Raw genomic sequence first — 19,434 nt, 5'->3', positions numbered from 1 at the left:
CAGTACATGAAGAGTATGATGCAGATTCAGAAGATGATTATACTGATAGACCTGCTCAAAGAGCTATCGATTTGTTAAATCATTGTGATAATCTAATATATGATATGCAAAGCTACATTGAAAAACGATCTGAAAATAACTCTCCTATTAATATTATTTCAGGAATTCGATATGATTTTAACAACCCCAATGGACCTCATCCAGAAGATTGTATTTGTAAAGTTTGTCAACCTCCTCCAGCCCGTTCACCATCACCATATAGTTGTTGTAACGAAATTATTTGTCAGTGTAATGAAGATAACTATTCGATTGATACAGAAGAATATAATAATTCGTGGGAAAGACAAATTTATGGAGATGCATTCTCTGATTATTCAGAAGAAAATCAGATTAATATTGAAGAACATATCGCCTGGACCATGTGTGGTATGAACCGTCAAGCTCTAGAAAATATGTATTTGGAAAATATAAAATTAAACAAGTAATCGCCGGTCAACCAATCAATCATGGTGGAAGTCGTTGTACCATGGAATGTGATACAGAAAATCATCACGTGCATACATACTGTATGATGTGCAAGAAGAATCTATTTTATGGAACTACTATACACGACTGTATCATTGGATTCACTTTAGGAAAAATTAGGCCAGATATGAATCCTAAATTCCTTATTAATAATCAATGGTGGAAAGAACCTCAAGCAGTACAACTTGAAAATAATATCAATTATCTTAAATATATCGAACGATTAATGAATGATTTACCAGTTTACAAAGTATCTTTGGAACCTTTCATTGCCAATTTGGACTAAAAGTCCACCTCTTTTACATATTATAATTAACAAAGTATCAAAGGGTGAAAGCGAAAGTGTCCGCATCGTGACGAGACAGCCTAAATTTTCAAAAATGGATATCGAACATTATAATAACATATATAATTATTTAAAATATAATCAATTACCTTCTACATTAAATAACCAACAACAACAACAAATTCAAAAACGATCAGTATATTTTATTATCAAAAATAATTTTATTTATAAAAAAGATAAAAAGAAACAAAATAATTTATTACGAGTAATCAGAAGACATGAATTGGAACCAGTTCTTTTTATGTTTCACAATGATTTTACTGCTGCGCATTTTTCAGTTGACACAATGTTTGACAAAATTCAATCAAGATATTATTGGCCACAAATGTACAATGACATCAGATCTTATGTCATGTCATGTGACTCTTGTCAACGAAGAGGAAAACAAAAGACAAAGTTGCCTTTACATCCTATTCCAGTAGAAAGTCCTTTTCATCAAATAGGAATAGATTTTGTAGGACCTTTACCTATAACTACAAATGGAAATAAATATATAATTACAGCAATGGATTATTTAACAAAATGGCCAGAAGCACGACCTGTTAAAGAAGCTACTGCAGAACAAGCTGCACTTTTTATTTATGAGGAAATAATTTGTCGACATGGATGTCCAGCAAAAATATTATCAGATCAAGGAACTCATTTTAGAAATCAAATAATTGAAAAACTAATGGAAAAATTTCAGATAAAACATTTATTTTCAACGCCATACCACCCTCAAACAAATGGACTTGTAGAAAGATTTAATCGTACTTTATCAGAATCTTTAGCAAAATTATCAACAGATCATATTGATAATTGGGATAATTATATTGCACCAATTTTATTTGCTTATCGTACTACAAAACATTCGACTACAAAAATCGCACCTTTCTTTTTATTATATGGACGAGATGCTAAACTACCAACTGATTCATTAGAAAATAATGGAAATCCAACTTTAATAAATCACATAGAAAATTTAGTTGACCAACTACCTCAAGAAATCAAAATAGCTAAGACAAATATTGAAATATCTCAACAAAAACAAAAAGAACGACATGATAGAAAATTACGTCATCAAATAAAATTTTCTATTGGAGATAAAGTTTTATATTATGACGTAGCAAAAGAAAAGCAATGGACTGGAAAACTAAATCCAAAATGGAAAGGACCATACTATATTCATCAAGTTGGAGAAAAAGGAGCGTACAAATTATGAACTATAGATGGAAAAGTCTTACGAACTCCTGTAAATGGAAGTTTATTAAAATTGTATCATGATCGACAAAATTGGGAACCAATAATTGTGGTATAATTAGTCACGATTAAGATTTACAACTCGTGGCAAATAGTTAATTTTATTTACAAGTGTTACAGACGATCAAAATGAATTTGCGACTCAATGCCCCAGAAAAATTTATTAAGAAGATGAAAAATTTTAGAAATTTTATTGTGAAAAACTTAATGAAAAATTTATTACAAAAATTATTAGAAAATTATAGGGAAAATCAGAAAGAAGAAATTTTTTTTATTTAATCAACTTCTTCATAACTAGGATTAGAAGTAGAACCGTTTGACAAAATTATATTACATTCCTCAAAAAGCATTTGTTTTGCTTCTTCAAATGCTGCTTCAGCATGACCTCTACTACTCTGCAAGCCTATATTATGTGAAATTAATTGACAAACGCCTTCTTCCAGACCTTCTATTGTTCGCTGCTGGTCGATAATTAATTTTTGGGCCTCCCATAATTTTCGCTGCTCCCCAGCCCAGATTTTATTTTGGAATTCTGTCTCGAGATTTTTATGGGTCCCCATTTTCAGCAAGTTTTCAAATTTCTCTTGAAGATCTTCTTTTTCTTCCTTAGCTTTCGTAAGGTCCTCTATTAGAAATAAAAATGGAGATTTATGGTCACTCCAAGTTAGTTAAAAACTAAGTGAATAAGGTCGATAGTACAAAAAAGTTCTACAGGTAGAGGCCTTTTAAGACTTAAATATCCTAGAAGTACAAGTACTCCGTCTACAAGCTGCGCAAAATCAACCTTTCAAGAACCGGATATAAGGTCGAAACCCTGTCTACAGGCAATCATACCGTTCAAGAGACATCTTAAGAACCTTGCGTACAATACCCACCTTCAAGTTGACGAACTTTCATCTTACGCGCTTCTTTAAGTCTTTGAAATCTTGCTCGAGATTTCTGACGTGAGGTATTAGATCGACGACAGGTCATGATAGATAGATTGGTAGATAGATAGATAGGTAGACAAAGAAAATTTTGGAAAAATTTTGGGATAATATCAAAGATTTTTACGAGAAGATAAGAAAAAGAGAAAGGGAAAAATTAGACCTTATATAAGAAATAGGCATGACGCGAAAACGCGTTAAGATCAGGCACAACAAAAATATCACAAAAAATCATGACGCGAAAAATTATGAAAAATGTGGACGCGTAAGACGTGCAAAAATCACTTTTGAAAATATTTCTGGAAAGTTCTAGAGAAAAATGTGAAGATATTTTTAGAACAAGGAAAAATAATCTTAAAATAGAAAAACGCGGTTAAATAATTTAAGCGCTAAAAATAACTGATAGATGTGGTGAAACATGATAAGTAATACAAAAATCTCATCAGAAATAAACAAAAATCTAATCAGCAAAACGATCTACAGAAATTTAAAACATATATATAGATGTGGATAAGTTGACAAAAGAGTTTAAACCGCTTGAAGAAAAATGGATTTTTCAGAAATATTAGAAGATATTCAACAAACTACTTCAGAAGAAATTAATTTTCCACCGCCGCCCTACATGGAAGAAGAAGATTTCCAAGTTAAATTTTCTGCAACTCTAAGAAGTGTAACGAAGTCAATACGACTAAAGGACACACAATTGGCGATGATTAACTCTTTCTATTTAGGACAACTCCTAGACCAACTACCAACTCCTAGCAAACGATTGAAATACAAGCATAAAATGTCATTACATTATGCAACAATTATAGAAAAGACTTTTGATATTTTTGAGTTTTTTCCAGAACAAATCTTAAGGACGAAGAAACTAGACGTCCAGGTTATTAGGAAAATTACCAGACCTCAGATAAGGAAACTTAGAAATAATTTATTGATTTTCGCAGGAGCTGCAAATTAAGAGGAGGAACCTGTTACCCCTAGTCACGTGTAGAGTTATAATTTACTACGCCAGAAGATCATGTGGAAAATTAGGATCTACTGTGCCCAACTGTGCCAAGCTGACTTAGCCACAGCCTATTTAGCCTATTATTTTTATTATATTTATTATATTAATTATATTTAATATAATCGATATAATTATTTTATTTATTATATTTAATTTATTTATTATATTTATTATATTAGTTATATTTATTATATTAGTTATATTTATTATATTAGTTATATTTATTATATTAGTTATATTTATTATATTAGTTATATTTATTATATTTATTATATCTATTATATCTTTATATGTAGTAACTTTTATATAAATAACGTTGGTATTTTCCTTCGTTAAAAGTTCCTTCAGTTCGAATTAGTTTACCTTTAGTTCCGTAATTCTTATTCTTGTAATCATAAAGTTCTATAATAAAGTATAACCTTTTACACTATAAACGAACTCCCTATTTTTAAGCGTGTCTTGTTTGATTGGATTTCAGTCATAGTTAAACGTACTTAATCTCCCTGACTGCAAATCATAGTTAATCTATTCAACGTACCGAATCGGTTAACAACGTGATAGCCAAGTATCTCTTCTATATACCTTTGACTATTAACTCGACCATCAATTCTTACCAAAGGGCCCAATCCAAACCATGTAAAACACCCCCACATCATGACTCCACCTCCACCATGCTTCATGGTTGGAACAAGGCAATTAATATCATATTTTTCTTTTTGAAGACGCCAAACCCGAATTTTTCCATCATTCTGGAACATAGTAAATCGAGACTCATCACTCCATACAATTTTTTTCCAATCATTTATAGTCCATAAGCGTCTTTCACGAGCCCAATTTAAGCGTATTTTTCGATTACACTCACTAACACAGGGTTTTCTTAAGGCTGCACAACTATTATATCCCATTCCATACAATGTTCGTTGTATGGTGCGCCTACCTACATCATTTCCAGTGGATTCCATAAAAATTTTTCTAATTTTTTCTTCAGGTTCACGTCGGTTTTTATTAATAATAGCTTTAAGATGCCGTTTATCCCGTTCAGTTAGTTTCTTAGGATGACCACTTCTGGGAGCGACAGTAACAGCACCAGTTTCACGATATTTTGCTATTATATTATGAATTGTAGTTTTTCCATAGCCTGTTTTATTTGAAATAGCTCTTTCTGAATCACCAGCTTCATAAAAACCGATAACTTTTCCACGTTCAAAATCCGTTAGTTCTCTTTTTTTAACCATTTTGCTTTTAAACAAAAAAAAAAGCCGCTAAAATTTTGTGTAATTATCATTACTAATCAATAAATAACGTAAATAGTTTTTATTTATGTTACACAAATGCGTAATTATTACTGTTTAGGTGTTGTTTATGCCGATCATAAAGGTGGTCCTAAACTTTTGGCGCGGGAGTGTATATTGGCATCACTGCTACATGGATTACGCCAGATTTTAAAGTAAAAGATGTAATGTTAGAAATAAAATATGCTTCTCCTTCCGATTAATAATTATTTAAAATTTCACCCAAAAAAATTCCTTAAACGTATGAGTAGATCATAATCAAAAGAGTATTTATTGCAAGTGTTTTAAAGATCTTTGTATGGGAACTTTATGGAAATAATAGAAAAAAATAAATAACACTTGCGTTACAAGGCAAAAATAAGAAAAAAATCAATTAAATTATATTAAATATTTAATTAAACATTAAGATTGAATTATTATCAAATTTTTAAATTTTTTATTGCTAAACTTACAATAAAAAAGATATTGTCATATAAATAATTTTATCATGTTATGAAATCATTAAATAATCTTAAATAAGCAATTAAATTTAACATTAAATTATAATAACGCGGAGTATAATAATATTTTAATTTTGCATTATACAAATAATGAATTTACTTAAAGATGATGTTGCATTTTTACTAATATTACTAATAAATAGTGTAACATATATTTGTTTAGTTAGAAGTGGCGCAGGATGACTGAACAATTGGTATCTTTACTAATTTTGGTGGCGGAATAGGCATTCTGATAGGTAGAGCATGGCGAACTTGGCAGAGTATCAGAAGCAAATATCTCTAGAACTTCAGACATATGATCCTTAAAGTCATATGGTGTTAAATGCAACCTCACTAAAAATAATAAACAAAAACCACTATTTATTACTTACTTTGACACCATATAATGCGTCTAATACTGGTATTAGATTTAAGAATTGTGCTCTTCATCAGGAATTTTTTTCCATTTAAAATCCACATGGAAATCCACATCAAATACTATGGAAATATGTGGAAATCTAAACAGTTCCAGTATTTTCCAAATACCCTGTGACAAAACACATGGTATTTTCAGCATAAGTCCACAAAATTCAGTGTGGATCCATGTAGGATATTGGGAATGTGTGGAATTCCACGTATTTCTGAGCAAACCCATGTGGAATTACATGGACTGACCCATCTAAAAACTTCCTGATGTTTCTGTTTGGATCATAACATTTGCTTTTAAAAACATTCTATATATTCCATCATAATTGAGATCCATTTCATAAATCCAAATGCATGAGCCTGTAAATGGAACCAAATATGCATTAAAATATTAATATATACCATCATTTATTAGTAAATGTACTCCAAATTTATACACTTACCACTAACTCAAACTCCAAATGAAGCTAGACCAATCTTATTTCCATGTGTTTAATTAATTCATCTAATGCACCCGATTGGAAATTTGACAACTTGATGAGGTCTTTACCAACCAATAAAGATGTTGAATCTTTAGGTTTTATCTCATCAAAAAGTATTTCTTCTTTTAAATTTGTAATAATTTTAAAATCAGGTTTTTCACCTCTATTATTTTCCTTATTACCTGAAGTACTTGTATGACAGTTTTTGGAAACGAACCTTTCACTATTCGCCCAAATTAGTTCAAACGTAGGATCACGGAAAATCTCATTAAGTAAATCATGCAACATTCCATGAACAAATGTGTCCTCGTTATTTGTATCGATACCTTTCTCACATAGAAATAAACTACAAACAAAAGTTATTTCATTGTTACAATAATTATTAATTACAATAGACACACTTACAAATTTTGAAAGATTACTTGAGTTTGACTAAAAATCTCCATATTTCGACTTACTAATCCTACAGCTTTGGAAAAATTATTACTCCATCTATCATGAATATCTTTCATTGGTATAAAACTATTTAACATCTAGAATTAAAAAGTACTTAGTCTCATTTCTAGAAACTAAAGTTTGAAAGTAATAAGTAAACTTACAGAAGAATATTCAAGAGCTATTTTATTTATTATTGAAGGCAAATTTGGTAGTAATTTTCTTTCCCATATTTGCTCCCATGTTTCTTGCAGGAATGAAAAAATAATGGCTTTATATGTTCGATTAGTATTATATTTGCTATTTTAAGGATAATGAATACAATATTAATAGTCAAATAAATCTGATTAAAATTTACATACAGAATTTTTTGAATATCAGTTTTATAGGATAGTATTGGATTTTTTTTAATTTGATCAGGCAATTGTTGATTTTTGAAAATTTTGGAACTCTGCAGAAAGATTAAAGCTCTTATAAATCCACTAAAAAATATTATTAATGCATAAGTACGTGTAGTGAATGTAATAAATGTAATAAATGGTGTAATATTTACATCATCTTTAGAGGAAGTCCTAAAATTGATCTTATTAATGGCATCCTCCCACGAATAGAAATTTTGTGTCATTTATGGTTAGTTAATAAATATGTTTTATCTTGCCTGTATTTGATAAATGACAATACCCTTTTTATTATTTAATAATTCCTGAGTTTTGAAATGTTCAAAATCAAGATTTATAGATGAATTTCCTTGATTTATTATTTCCTGGTTTGACTCTCTTAGACAAGGTTTTTTTGGAGGTTTCTGTTCGTCATTTTCTTCTGGAAGATGATTGTTTACACATCTTCAAATCACTTTACCAGTTTTATTGGTTAAGATCATATCAATGAAGGTCTGACAAAGAATAGCTTAGATAAAATAAATTTAATAAACCAGCTACATAAGTAAGTTCAACAAACCTTTTCCTTCTGAGCACTTTTGGAAGGTCAGAAATAATCATCAATGCTTTGCCTATAATGGCCTTTTATGTATTTGTTTGATCTCATTAAGTGTGGGATCATCATTATAAATTTTAAGGCTCTTCCTGAGAGTGGTGTACCAATTTGAAACACCTTCCTTCTTTGAGGAAAAGCTGAACTCTTTAAAAAATGTGGTTGGTATTGGTTTTTCTTCCTTAACAAAAAAATCAACATATTGGGAAATTGATTTTGAGTCAAACATCATAGCAAAAATTTTTAGGTAAAAAGTTTATGTAAAAAAATTTTTATGTAAGAAGACTGAATAAAAAATTTTTTATGTAAAAGAAGTTTGGTGTGTATATTTATACTTAAATAAACTTCGTAACTAATAATGTGATGACATTGATAGACTCGTATATAATTACGCAATTTCCGCAGTAACTTACATCACCTACATCCTCTAAATGGAAATTTTATTTATATTTGTATTACTCATTGATTATTGTAGTACATATATACGCAATAATTGCAACATACTAAGTATATACGCAGTAGTAGGTTTACAAAATGATCATTTCACATGACTATACGATAATCATTTGGTTCACCATACTATACTACTATTCGTATTACTCTTCACCCTGACCCTAAGAATTTGGTAAATCAGAAATGGTAAATGTTCAATTTTGAATTTCCAATATAAAGTTTGAGTTGTATCTGTTAATTTCCTTTTATTTGATTCAGGATGGAAATGCTCACTGAAGAAACAAAGAATCACAAAATTGATGGTACTTTGATGATTCTTAAGACAAGAAAAAAGAACCCATCAGAAAGTAATAATTATCGAATTCTCAAGAGGTAAAAGTTGATGATAAGGTAAATCTTAGCCGTAATGCAATGCGAATCTTGAACAAACTACTTGAAACAGTTCCTTGTAAGAAAGCTCGTGTGTATACAATTCAGTGCGTAAGTAAGTACTACGGGCAGTAGGATTTTTTCAGTTTATATAATTTTTTTCTCTAAGATGGACGAATCCATATACGATGCACGGTTCAATGGGACATAGTTTAACAAAAGTATATCAAGTCGTATAGTAAAAATTACTTGGAAATTTTTTTTGTATAAACTATACAGTATTGTAATTTATGCTATAATCATAATAAATTTATAATAAATTTCATATTATTTTTAATCCTTAATAACTTAACATTTTCGTTTCAAATTTCGCAAAAATATTCCAAAACATCTGTCTTTTCCATAAAATCTCTCGTTTTTTAAAGCCATTAATACTTCAATAATAATAATCAAATCTTTCATTCCGATAAGAAAAAATTTTTCTTTAGAAGTTCCGGGTGAAAATGAGTTATTTCATGTTTCTTAAAGTCATCATATATCCATTAAAATTTACAGCATTACCTTAAATACCAAGTTATAGATAGAATTTTAAAACTTTAGGATAATTTACTTGGAAAATTACTCGTTCATCAAAGCAAGTCTGAATGTATAATCTTATTATATTTAATTTAGAATTATTAATCCTGGTTTTCGGAAATAATTCCGGTTTCAGTAGTGTTCCGATCCTATTCTTAAAGAGTCATCCGGATTGTAATCTGAATCAACGGATTCATCCTTTATTTAGGATCAGGTGCTGACCCTTTCCCAATCGCTAACTGCAGTACAAGGGATTCGTTGAATAGCTTCACGCTAAATCTGAAAGATTTTCATAATTTCCGTTACCCAAAATTATGTTTGTAATACCAAAAATCACCTGATAGACTATCTCATTTGACTAAATAATAAGTTAACATTTAATACTTCATAAAGTAAACGCAAAATTAGAAAATTAAGTATTCTTTAATAAAACAAAATGTAAAATAGCTATGAATATTTTAAAAATATTTAAAACTCAATGAATATTGTTTAAAATTTAAAATTTTTTTTATAATAATTTTTATAAAATTGCCTAGTTTTTATATTTTTTAAGTCATATAACTATTAAATTCACATTTATTTTATTGTACACGTTATAGGAACTTTACACTCAAACTGATTGTAAAACATATATACTTTCAAAAAAAAATCCAGAAATTATTGCGCAAAGTGAGATCCCATAACGGAGATTATTATTATATTTTTGACTTAAAAGAAGAATTTATCAAATTATTGTATAGCAAAACTAAATAAAAATTTTTTTAAGTTACTACGCCTTATGTAATGCTTGTGTAACAAAAATTATCAAATTGATTATAGTGTAATCAAATCTGCCGATATGCCGGTTGCAAAATTAATTTGCCACTTGTCCATATAGTGGTCAATGAATTCAGCTGAATTATTTTTTCTTTATAAATAATTACTAAACCAAAAACGTGTAACCCGGTAATCCATCACTCAGGTGATAATTAAAGGTCAATCTTACTATTTATGCTACAACTATTCCTTGCTTCCCACGAGCTACATGATTCTGGCCGAACCTTTTTATAACGCCGGCCTTGCAAATAGTGGAAAGACGCTTCTGTGAACCAATTTAAGGCATTTTCTTTACAAAAAGATTTTGTACTATACACTTGTTGAAGTCACTATTTCAAGAATATGTCAAATTTTCAATTTTTAATTACTATTTTTATTATCAGTATAAAAAAAATCTATTATTTACTTTGCTTATTTTAGCATGGTCATTTTTTCTTCTTCATTCACCGTCTTCAATTTTCTAAATAATTGCGCTAATAAATAATACTAACAACTAAATATAAATTAATAAGAGAAATATTCAATACTAGGTAGTATATTTAGTATTATTATTTATTTTTATAGTGTCAACCTTAAATCATTAGATTTAACTTGATCAAATTTAAGATTTTAGCTTTTTTCAATCAATGTATACGTATTTTTCCAAGAAATTTTATTTTTTATGCATAGTGCATAAAACGCACCCTTAAGTTTTACTTCGGAGTTATGTTTGATAATGGAGTTTAAGGTTACGCAATTTGTCTAGACTTGGAAAAATAAAAACCCTTTTTTTCAAATAATTCATATTACTTTCGCACAAAGAACAATTATAAAAGCAATGAAGAGTAAGTTTGAAATTGATTGTTTCCAAGGAAGAAAACTTTATTTAGAAATAAATATTTGGTAATGAATTTTTAGATATACGAATTACGAATTATTTACTAACTTTTTTATTAGTCGATTACAAAATTCTGTTTGAAATCTCAAAGTCACGTGATATCATTATTTAAGCGCGAACTAGTTCCAATATTTAGTAACACGCTAAGAAATATTCATTGAACAATTTAATTAAAAAAAAAATTCGAATCAATCTCTTTTTCAATAATTTTAAATTAATGATGAATCAATTTCACCATTTGCTATTGTCTGCTGCGGATATTTGATATTTCCGAAATGGTTATTTATCCTAATCTAAACTCGGTTAGATCAAAAAGACGATAAAATTGATGGGTGGCTAATTCATTCGGAATCATCTTGTGTTGTTGCAATGATTTGATAGGTACTATTCCTTTTTTTATTCATTTAAAATTGACATTAGCTTTTTTTAGGTTTGACTCCTGGCTTCGGGGATTATTGAGATGTAGGTCGTTCAGTAATAGGTTATGCGTTTGTTTTTATTGATTAATAATTTATAATTATTAAGTAAATAAATTGAATGACTAAAATATTTTTTATTTTTTCTTTAGGTTCTTTGGTTTTCTGGCTTCAAAACCGATGGAGTGGCCAATTTATTCGACAATTGGTACAGCGCTACAGGCGTTTGATTCTCTTTGATTTAGAATTGATTTATTTATTAAATATTTTTTAGATTCTTTTAGGTAAGTTTTTATTTATTTTAATAGAAAAATTAATAATAATTTGTTTTATTTAGTTTAATTTATTATTTATTTTTATTTTTATTTATTTTTTTTTTAAGTTCAGCTCTTGGCTTCAAAACGGTGAATTGATTTTCCCTTTGAATTCGAAACAATAACATGTTGATTGTTTTATTCAAATTGGTTATCCTAACTTTTTAGTTTTTAAAATAATAAATATTTCTCTTTTTTCTATTTCCTTAATGAACTGGATGCTTTATATATTGCTATTAGTTCGAATTTTTTTAAAAATATTTTATTTATTAATAGATAAATATCAATTGTATATATTATTTTAAACTTACAAAAAAAAAATAAATTTTTTTAATATTATTGTTTTATATATTTTCGAATTGTATAACTTTACGCTGGATCTACCATCTATCGCTATAAAAAAAAAATCATCAAATAAATGAAACAAAAAAAATCTTCAAAAATTATTGTTTTTATGAGAATTTACATTTATTTATTCTATATTATTATAATAATAATCAATAGAAAGATTTAATATAATTATTATATAAAAAAAAATTTTTAAGTTTTTAAACTTGTATATGATACAAATAATTTTATAGAGAGAGATAACGTAAAATTTTCGCCATCCATAAAAAAAAAATAAAACTGAGCACATTAAATTATCCATGCCAATTGATTTAAATTTTTTTTTTTATTTTTGAAAAAGGTACAGTACATACTTTTATCTTTAGTATAAAATAGCTATATAAGAGATACTCAAAATACTAACTATTTTGAAATTAAAACAATTGAAATTTTTTTATTTAAAAAGACATCCAAAAAGAAAATAACTCTTTTACCAAGAACAAATTATTGTTTTTTTTCGTTTTAAGGTTTAGACCAGGTTTGATAATCAGATCGAAAAAGCTGCGGTGCTACGGATTTATAATCAAATATAGTACTTATATTTAAAGTTATATATTTTTTAATTTGATAGTAAATTGTTGGGTGTAAATTAAAAATTATTTATTTTCTTCATTTTTTTTTCTTTAGGTTCAGTCAAGAGATCTTGCATGTGACACAGAAATAACCTGGATATGCTTAGCTGATTATCAATCAGTTTCTTTTTTTTGATTTTTTTTTGTTTATCTTTCGTACTTAAAATTTAATTTTTTCAAAACATTAAATCTAATTATAATAAAATTTTACTATTTGGTAAAGCTTACTGTCATATTTAACATTTACTCTTGTTTGGCTGGTTATTAAGCTGACTTTGTTCACATGTCCATAATTGAAAATACTGACCGCCCCTCATTTATCCACATATGTAAGCAAAGTTATGATATTTTCAAATAACTTCCTTTCTAATTATTTCATTTATAAATATAGCAATGATTATTTATAATAATAATTTTTTATAGATGATGGAAACCAAATAATGCAATCAAATTATTTTACTGACAACTTGCTGCTGATGCTTGATAATTTACAGTACCTTTGAGCGTAACTACTACTTTTGACGTTCATTTATTAAATTATTATATTTTTGAATTTTAAAAAAATATTTAGTATGTCATTAAATACCAATTTGTTTTAATAATAAAATTTGTAAAAATGATGTTAAAATAGAAATTTTAATAATTTATTGTTTTGTCATAAATAATTATTTTTTTATTTACAAGCAGATTGAAATTTTTATAAGTATTACTGTACCTACTTTAATGACGAATTATATTATAACTGAATTCATTCATTAATATGAATTTCCATCATATAATAATAGTAAAATATTTCTTTTTAGTTTTATGCAACTATAATACATTTTTTAAAAATTTTTTAGCCTAAAATTTTAACACGATTCTAAGGCCACACAAATTCAATTTTTCGGTTCACGTAACATTGAAATTTAAAATCGACCCGGGGACCCGGGGTTTATTGTTTATTAGTAAAAAAAGTTTATATATAAAATCGTGACATTTGATTGGTTGACTTTTAAAAGGGAGGAATTTATTTTCGCTCTAGAAGTTCTCAGCCGCGTGATAAACTTGCCCGCCAATAAAATTACGTCCTGATCACGTGATAAACTTTTTATATATAAACTTTTTTTTATTGAAATTTGAAAAAGTGACCCGGCCGGGTGAAGTGAACCGAAAATTCGAATTTGTGTGGCCTAATTATTAGTAATTTTAATGCACATTGTTACTGGTAATGATATTGATTGACTGTAATGTATTTTTCAAAATTCAATAAAGTACCATTGTATAATAATATTTTGGTGTTGGATGATCGACACAGATTTTTTTTTGTGAAACAAGTATTTTGTTTGGGATTTATAAAAAAGGAAATTTCTTAATAATCTGTGATTTTTGTGATCATCAGCTGACTTATTGAACATTTTATTGTTTTGACCTAAATAAAAATGATTTTGTCAATCGCTGCTGTGTAACTGTAATACGTTTTAAAAGGCGTCTTTTTTTTTAAAAAAAAAAAATTTTTTTTATTCTGTCTAGACATAAAATTGAAGTCACATTTATTAATCCAATATGGAAGAATTTATACTTACTGATGATATATTTGAGCAAATAAAGATTTTGATCATGAGGACCTAACTAAAGAACAAATTTTATTAATTGATAAGTTAATATTAAATGAAGAATTAAAAATACGTTATAAACGGAATGGTTTATGCAAAGAATGTAAGCAGCCTAACACTGCTAATTATAGTATTTGGTGTACGTCATGTAATGCTAAGAATTTTCAACAAAATTTTAAAAATTGGACTAGTGGAAATCATGAAGTTGATAAGTTTATTCAAAAAGCACAACTTAAAGCTAAAAATTATAAGGAAGTTTTAGAATGGATTGAATATGATGGATTTGAAAATGTTGAATACTTAACAAAAGGAGGATTTGGAACTATTTATAAAGCAATTTGGAAAGATGGATGGATAGATGGTTGGGATCTTGAAAATAATAAATGGATAAGAAATAAATATTATTGTAGGGAATATGAGAATTTTCCAGTTATTTTAAAATGTTTATATAATTCTCAAGATATTACATCCGATTTTTTAAGAGAAGTAGGTTACTTATTTTTATATGATTTCAAGATATTGTCCTATTATAAATGTTAAACTATCTATTAATTATTGTTATTATGGATTCTTTTTTAGATTGAAACACATATGTTTTTTTCAGAACATATGGATATTAGTAATAATAGTTTAACATCATGGTGTTATGGCATTACTAAAGATCCAGAATCTAGAAATTTTATGATGGTAATGGGATATGCAAAAGATGGTAGTTTAAGACAACATTTAAATAATAGTTTTAATTCAACAACATGGTTTGAAAAGTTGAATATTTTAAGAACAATTGCACAAGGCCTTGATTTTATTCATCAAAATGGGTTAGTTCATCGTGATTTTCATTGTGGTAATATATTAAAAGATAGCAGGTTTACTTTTATTACTGATTTGGGATTGTGTCGACCAGCGAATGTAAAATCATCCCAAAATGAATGTAAAGAATTATACGGAGTATTACCCTATGTAGCGCCAGAAGTTCTAAGAGGAAAAGGATATACTCAAGAAAGTGATATTTATGGTTTTGGAATTATTGCGTATGAAGTTTGTACAGGGCTCCCTCCTTACCATGATATTGTTCATGATAAATTTTTAGCTATTAGCATTTGTCAAGGACTTAGGCCAAAATCAAATTTTAAAATTCCTCAATTAATTCTAAACATAATTAAACAATGTTGGGATGCTGATCCTTTAAAACGACCTAAAGCAAAAGAATTAAGTAGTTTACTATATAATTTATGGAATGGATTATATGATGCATATGATGATGAAACTGAAATCAATAAGCAAATTGAAGAAGTAGATAAAATTAATGAAAAGTTAACATCATCATCATCATTATATACTGGACCTACTCTTTCATATACTACAAATCCTCAAGCAGTTTATACAAGTAGGCTTTTAGATTTTAAAAATCTTCCAGAACCAAAAAATGCTATTGATAACAAGGATGATGATAATTCATTTGGAGAATATTCAGGTAATTAATTTCCTAATTTACTTTACAAAAGCATTATTTAAATATTTTATTTGATGTATATATATTATTTTTTTTTACATTATAGAATCAACAGAAGCAATAGATTTTACCAAACTAGACCTAGGTACTTATATACATTAACCTTTTATATGATTTATTTTATTAATAATATTATTTAATAATTTATTTTTCACTTATAGATAAAAGCAGCTGAATAAAAGTAAGAAAGGGTATAAATTTCTTTATTATTTTACTATTTATTTTCTTTAACATTACTACAGATATGATATTTTATTGGAATGTATTTTTATGATACTAAATAAAGTAATATTTATAAATTATATGAATATAAATAGAATTGTATGTAATATGTTATAAAATTGTAACAAAGTAAAAAATTATATTATATTTTATGTTAATCTTATTATAAATTTATCCAACTCATGGGAAGGCCAAAAACCTATTAAGAAAAATAATTGTAGGGTCAGTGAAATGATTGTCAGTAAAATGAATGTGACCCATTAGCAAGGAAAAGTAAACCATCATTGGGAAGAGTAATATAAATAAATTTGAAGTGAATATAGAAAATTTGTTTAACGTGTTTGAGCTGGAGCCTGTAACAATTGAAGCGGTGGTAATTATGAGATAATTACAGTATTTTTGAGCGTAACTACTTTTGACGTTATTAAATTATTATATTTTTGAATTTTTTGAAGAAAATATTTAATATGTCATTAATAACAATTTGTTTTATAATAAAATTAGGAAAAATGATATTAAAATAGATGGAAATTTTAATAATTTATTGTTTTATCATAATAATTATTTTTTATTTACAAGCAGATTGAAATTTTTATAAATATTACCTACTTTAATGACGAATTATATTATGACTGAATTTATTCATTAATATGAATTTCCTTCATATAATAACGGTAAAATATTTCCTTTTAGTTTTATGCAACTATAATACATTTTTAAAAATTTAACCTAAAATTTTAACACGATAATTATAGTAATTTTAATACACATTGTTACTGATAATGATATTGATTGACTGTACTGTATTTTTTCAAAATTCAATAAAGTACCTATATAATATAAGTATAATTGTACTAATAATATTTTGGGGTTTGGATGATCGACAAAGCTTTTTTTTTGTGAAACAAGTATTTTGTTTGGGTTTTATAAAAAAGGAAATTTCATAATAATCTGTGATTTTTGTGATCATCAGCTGACTTATTGAACATTTTATTGTTGTGACCTAAATACAAATGATTTTGTCAATCGCTACTGTGTAACTGTAATACGTTTTAAAAGGCGTCTTTTTTTTTTAAAAAAAAAATCTTTTTTATTCTGTCTAGACATAAAATTGAAGTCACATTTATTAATCCAATATGGAAGAATTTATACTTACTGATGATATATTTGAGCAAATAAAAGATTTTGATCATGAGGACCTAACTAAAGAACAAATTTTATTAATTGATAAGTTAATATTAAATGAAGAATTAAAAATACGTTATAAACGGAATGGTTTATGCAAAAAATGTAAGCAGCTTAACACTGCTAATTATATTATTTGGTGTATGTCATGTAATGCTAAGAATTTTCAACAAAATTTTAAAAATTGGACTAGTGGAAATCATGAAGTTGATAAGTTTATTCAAAAAGCACAACTTAAAGCTAAAAATGTACATGAAGTTTTAGAATGGATTGAATATGATAGATTTGAAAATGTTGAATACTTGACAAAAGGAGGATTTGGAACTATTTATAAAGCAATTTGGAAAGATGGATGGATAAAAAGTTGGGATTTTGAAAATAATAAATGGATTAGAAATAAATATTATTGTAGGCGATATGAGAATTTTCCAGTTGTTTTAAAATGTTTATATAATTCTCAAGATATTACATCCGATTTTTTAAGAGAAGTAAGTTACTTATTTTGTATATAATTTCAAGATATTGTCCTACTATAAATTTTAAACTATCTATTAATTATTGTTATTATGGATTCTTTTTTAGATTGAAACACATATTTTTTTTTCAGAAAATATAGATATTGAAATAGATAATTTAACATCATGGTGTTTTGGCATTACTAAAGATCCAGAATCTAGAAATTTTATGATGGTAATGGGATATGCAAAAGATGGTAGTTTAAGACAACATTTAAATAATAGTTTTAATTCAATAAAATGGTATAAAAAGTTGGATATTTTAAGAACAGTTGTGGAAGGCCTTGATTTTATTCATCAAAAAGGGTTAATTCATCGTGATTTTCATTGTGGTAATATATTAAAAGATGACGATTTTACTTTCATTACTGATTTGGGATTATGTCGACCAGCGAATGTAAAATCGTCCCAAAATGAATGTAAAGAATTATATGGAGTATTACCCTATGTAGCACCAGAAGTTCTAAGAGGAAAGGAATACACTCAAGAAAGTGATATTTATGGTTTTGGAATTATTGCGTATGAAGTTTGTACAGGGCTCCCTCCTTACCATGATATTGGTCATGATAAATTTTTAGCTATTAGTATTTGTCAAGGACTTAGGCCAAAATCAAATTATAAAATACCTCAATTAATTCTAAACATAATTAAACAATGTTGGGATGCTGATCCTTTAAAACGACCTAAAGCAAACAAATTACAAGATTTATTACGTAATTTACAATATTCAAGTGAAGATCATGAAATCAATAAGCAAATTGAAGAAGCAAATAAAATTAATAAAAAGTTGACATCATCATCATCATTATATACTGGACCTACTCTTTCATATACTACAAATCCTCAAGCAGTTTACACAAGTAGGCTTTTAAATTTTAAAAATCTTCCAGAACCAAAAAATACAATTGATAACAAGGATGATGATAATTTATTTGGAGAATATTCAGGTAATTAATTTTCTAATTTACTTTACAAAAGCATTATTTAAATATTTTATTTGATGTATATATATTATTTTTTTTTACATTATAGAATCAACAGAAGCAATAGATTTTACTAAACTAGACCTAGGTACTTATATACATTAACCTTTTATATGATTTATTTTATTAATAATATTATTTAATAATTTATTTTTCACTTATAGATAAAAGCAGCTGAATAAAAGCAAGGAAGGGTATAAATTTCTTTATTATTTTACTATTTATTTTCTTTAACATTACTACAGATATGATATTTTATTGGAATGTATTTTTATGATAAATAAAGTAATATTTATAAATTATATGAATATAAATAGAATGAATTGTATGTAATATGTTATAAAATTGTAACAAAGTAAAAATTATATTATATTTTATGTTAATCTTATTATAAATTTATCCAACTCAAGGGGAGGCCAAAAACCTATTAAGAAAAATGATTATAGGGTCAGTGAAATGGTTGGTCAGTAAAATGAATGTGACCCATTAGTA

The 19,434-nt window shown here is 27.0% G+C and overlaps 4 protein-coding genes across 4 annotated transcripts; 2 read left to right on the top strand and 2 right to left on the bottom strand.

Moving 5' to 3' along the window:
* Positions 1 to 6,709: 6,709 nt before the first annotated feature.
* Positions 6,710 to 7,784, bottom strand: OCT59_009752 (uncharacterized protein; the record flags this gene model as incomplete). The annotated part of the gene is made up of 4 exons (XM_066132573.1): positions 6,710 to 7,070; positions 7,130 to 7,257; positions 7,324 to 7,459; positions 7,522 to 7,784. 4 exons carry the CDS (start codon positions 7,782 to 7,784, stop codon positions 6,710 to 6,712), a joined length of 888 nt encoding a protein of 295 aa, XP_066000204.1.
* A 384-nt stretch (positions 7,785 to 8,168) lies between these two features.
* Positions 8,169 to 8,381, bottom strand: OCT59_009751 (uncharacterized protein; the record flags this gene model as incomplete). Its single annotated transcript, XM_066132572.1, has 1 exon — positions 8,169 to 8,381. One exon carries the CDS (start codon positions 8,379 to 8,381, stop codon positions 8,169 to 8,171), a length of 213 nt encoding a protein of 70 aa, XP_066000203.1.
* Positions 8,382 to 15,338: 6,957 nt separating this feature from the next.
* On the top strand, positions 15,339 to 16,212 carry OCT59_009750 (uncharacterized protein; the record flags this gene model as incomplete). The annotated part of the gene is made up of 4 exons (XM_066132571.1): positions 15,339 to 15,342; positions 15,564 to 15,998; positions 16,084 to 16,122; positions 16,199 to 16,212. The coding sequence occupies 4 exons, from the start codon at positions 15,339 to 15,341 to the stop codon at positions 16,210 to 16,212; spliced, it is 492 nt and encodes a 163-aa protein (XP_066000202.1).
* Positions 16,213 to 17,395: 1,183 nt separating this feature from the next.
* OCT59_009749 (uncharacterized protein) lies at positions 17,396 to 19,120 on the top strand (the record flags this gene model as incomplete). The annotated part of the gene is made up of 4 exons (XM_066132567.1): positions 17,396 to 17,932; positions 18,027 to 18,906; positions 18,992 to 19,030; positions 19,107 to 19,120. The coding sequence occupies 4 exons, from the start codon at positions 17,396 to 17,398 to the stop codon at positions 19,118 to 19,120; spliced, it is 1,470 nt and encodes a 489-aa protein (XP_066000201.1).
* Positions 19,121 to 19,434: the final 314 nt, after the last annotated feature.

Source organism: Rhizophagus irregularis, chromosome 18, assembly GCF_026210795.1.
Source record: "Rhizophagus irregularis chromosome 18, complete sequence".
NCBI lineage: Eukaryota > Fungi > Glomeromycota > Glomeromycetes > Glomerales > Glomeraceae > Rhizophagus > Rhizophagus irregularis.
This window is presented reverse-complemented; position numbering and strand designations above follow the sequence as displayed.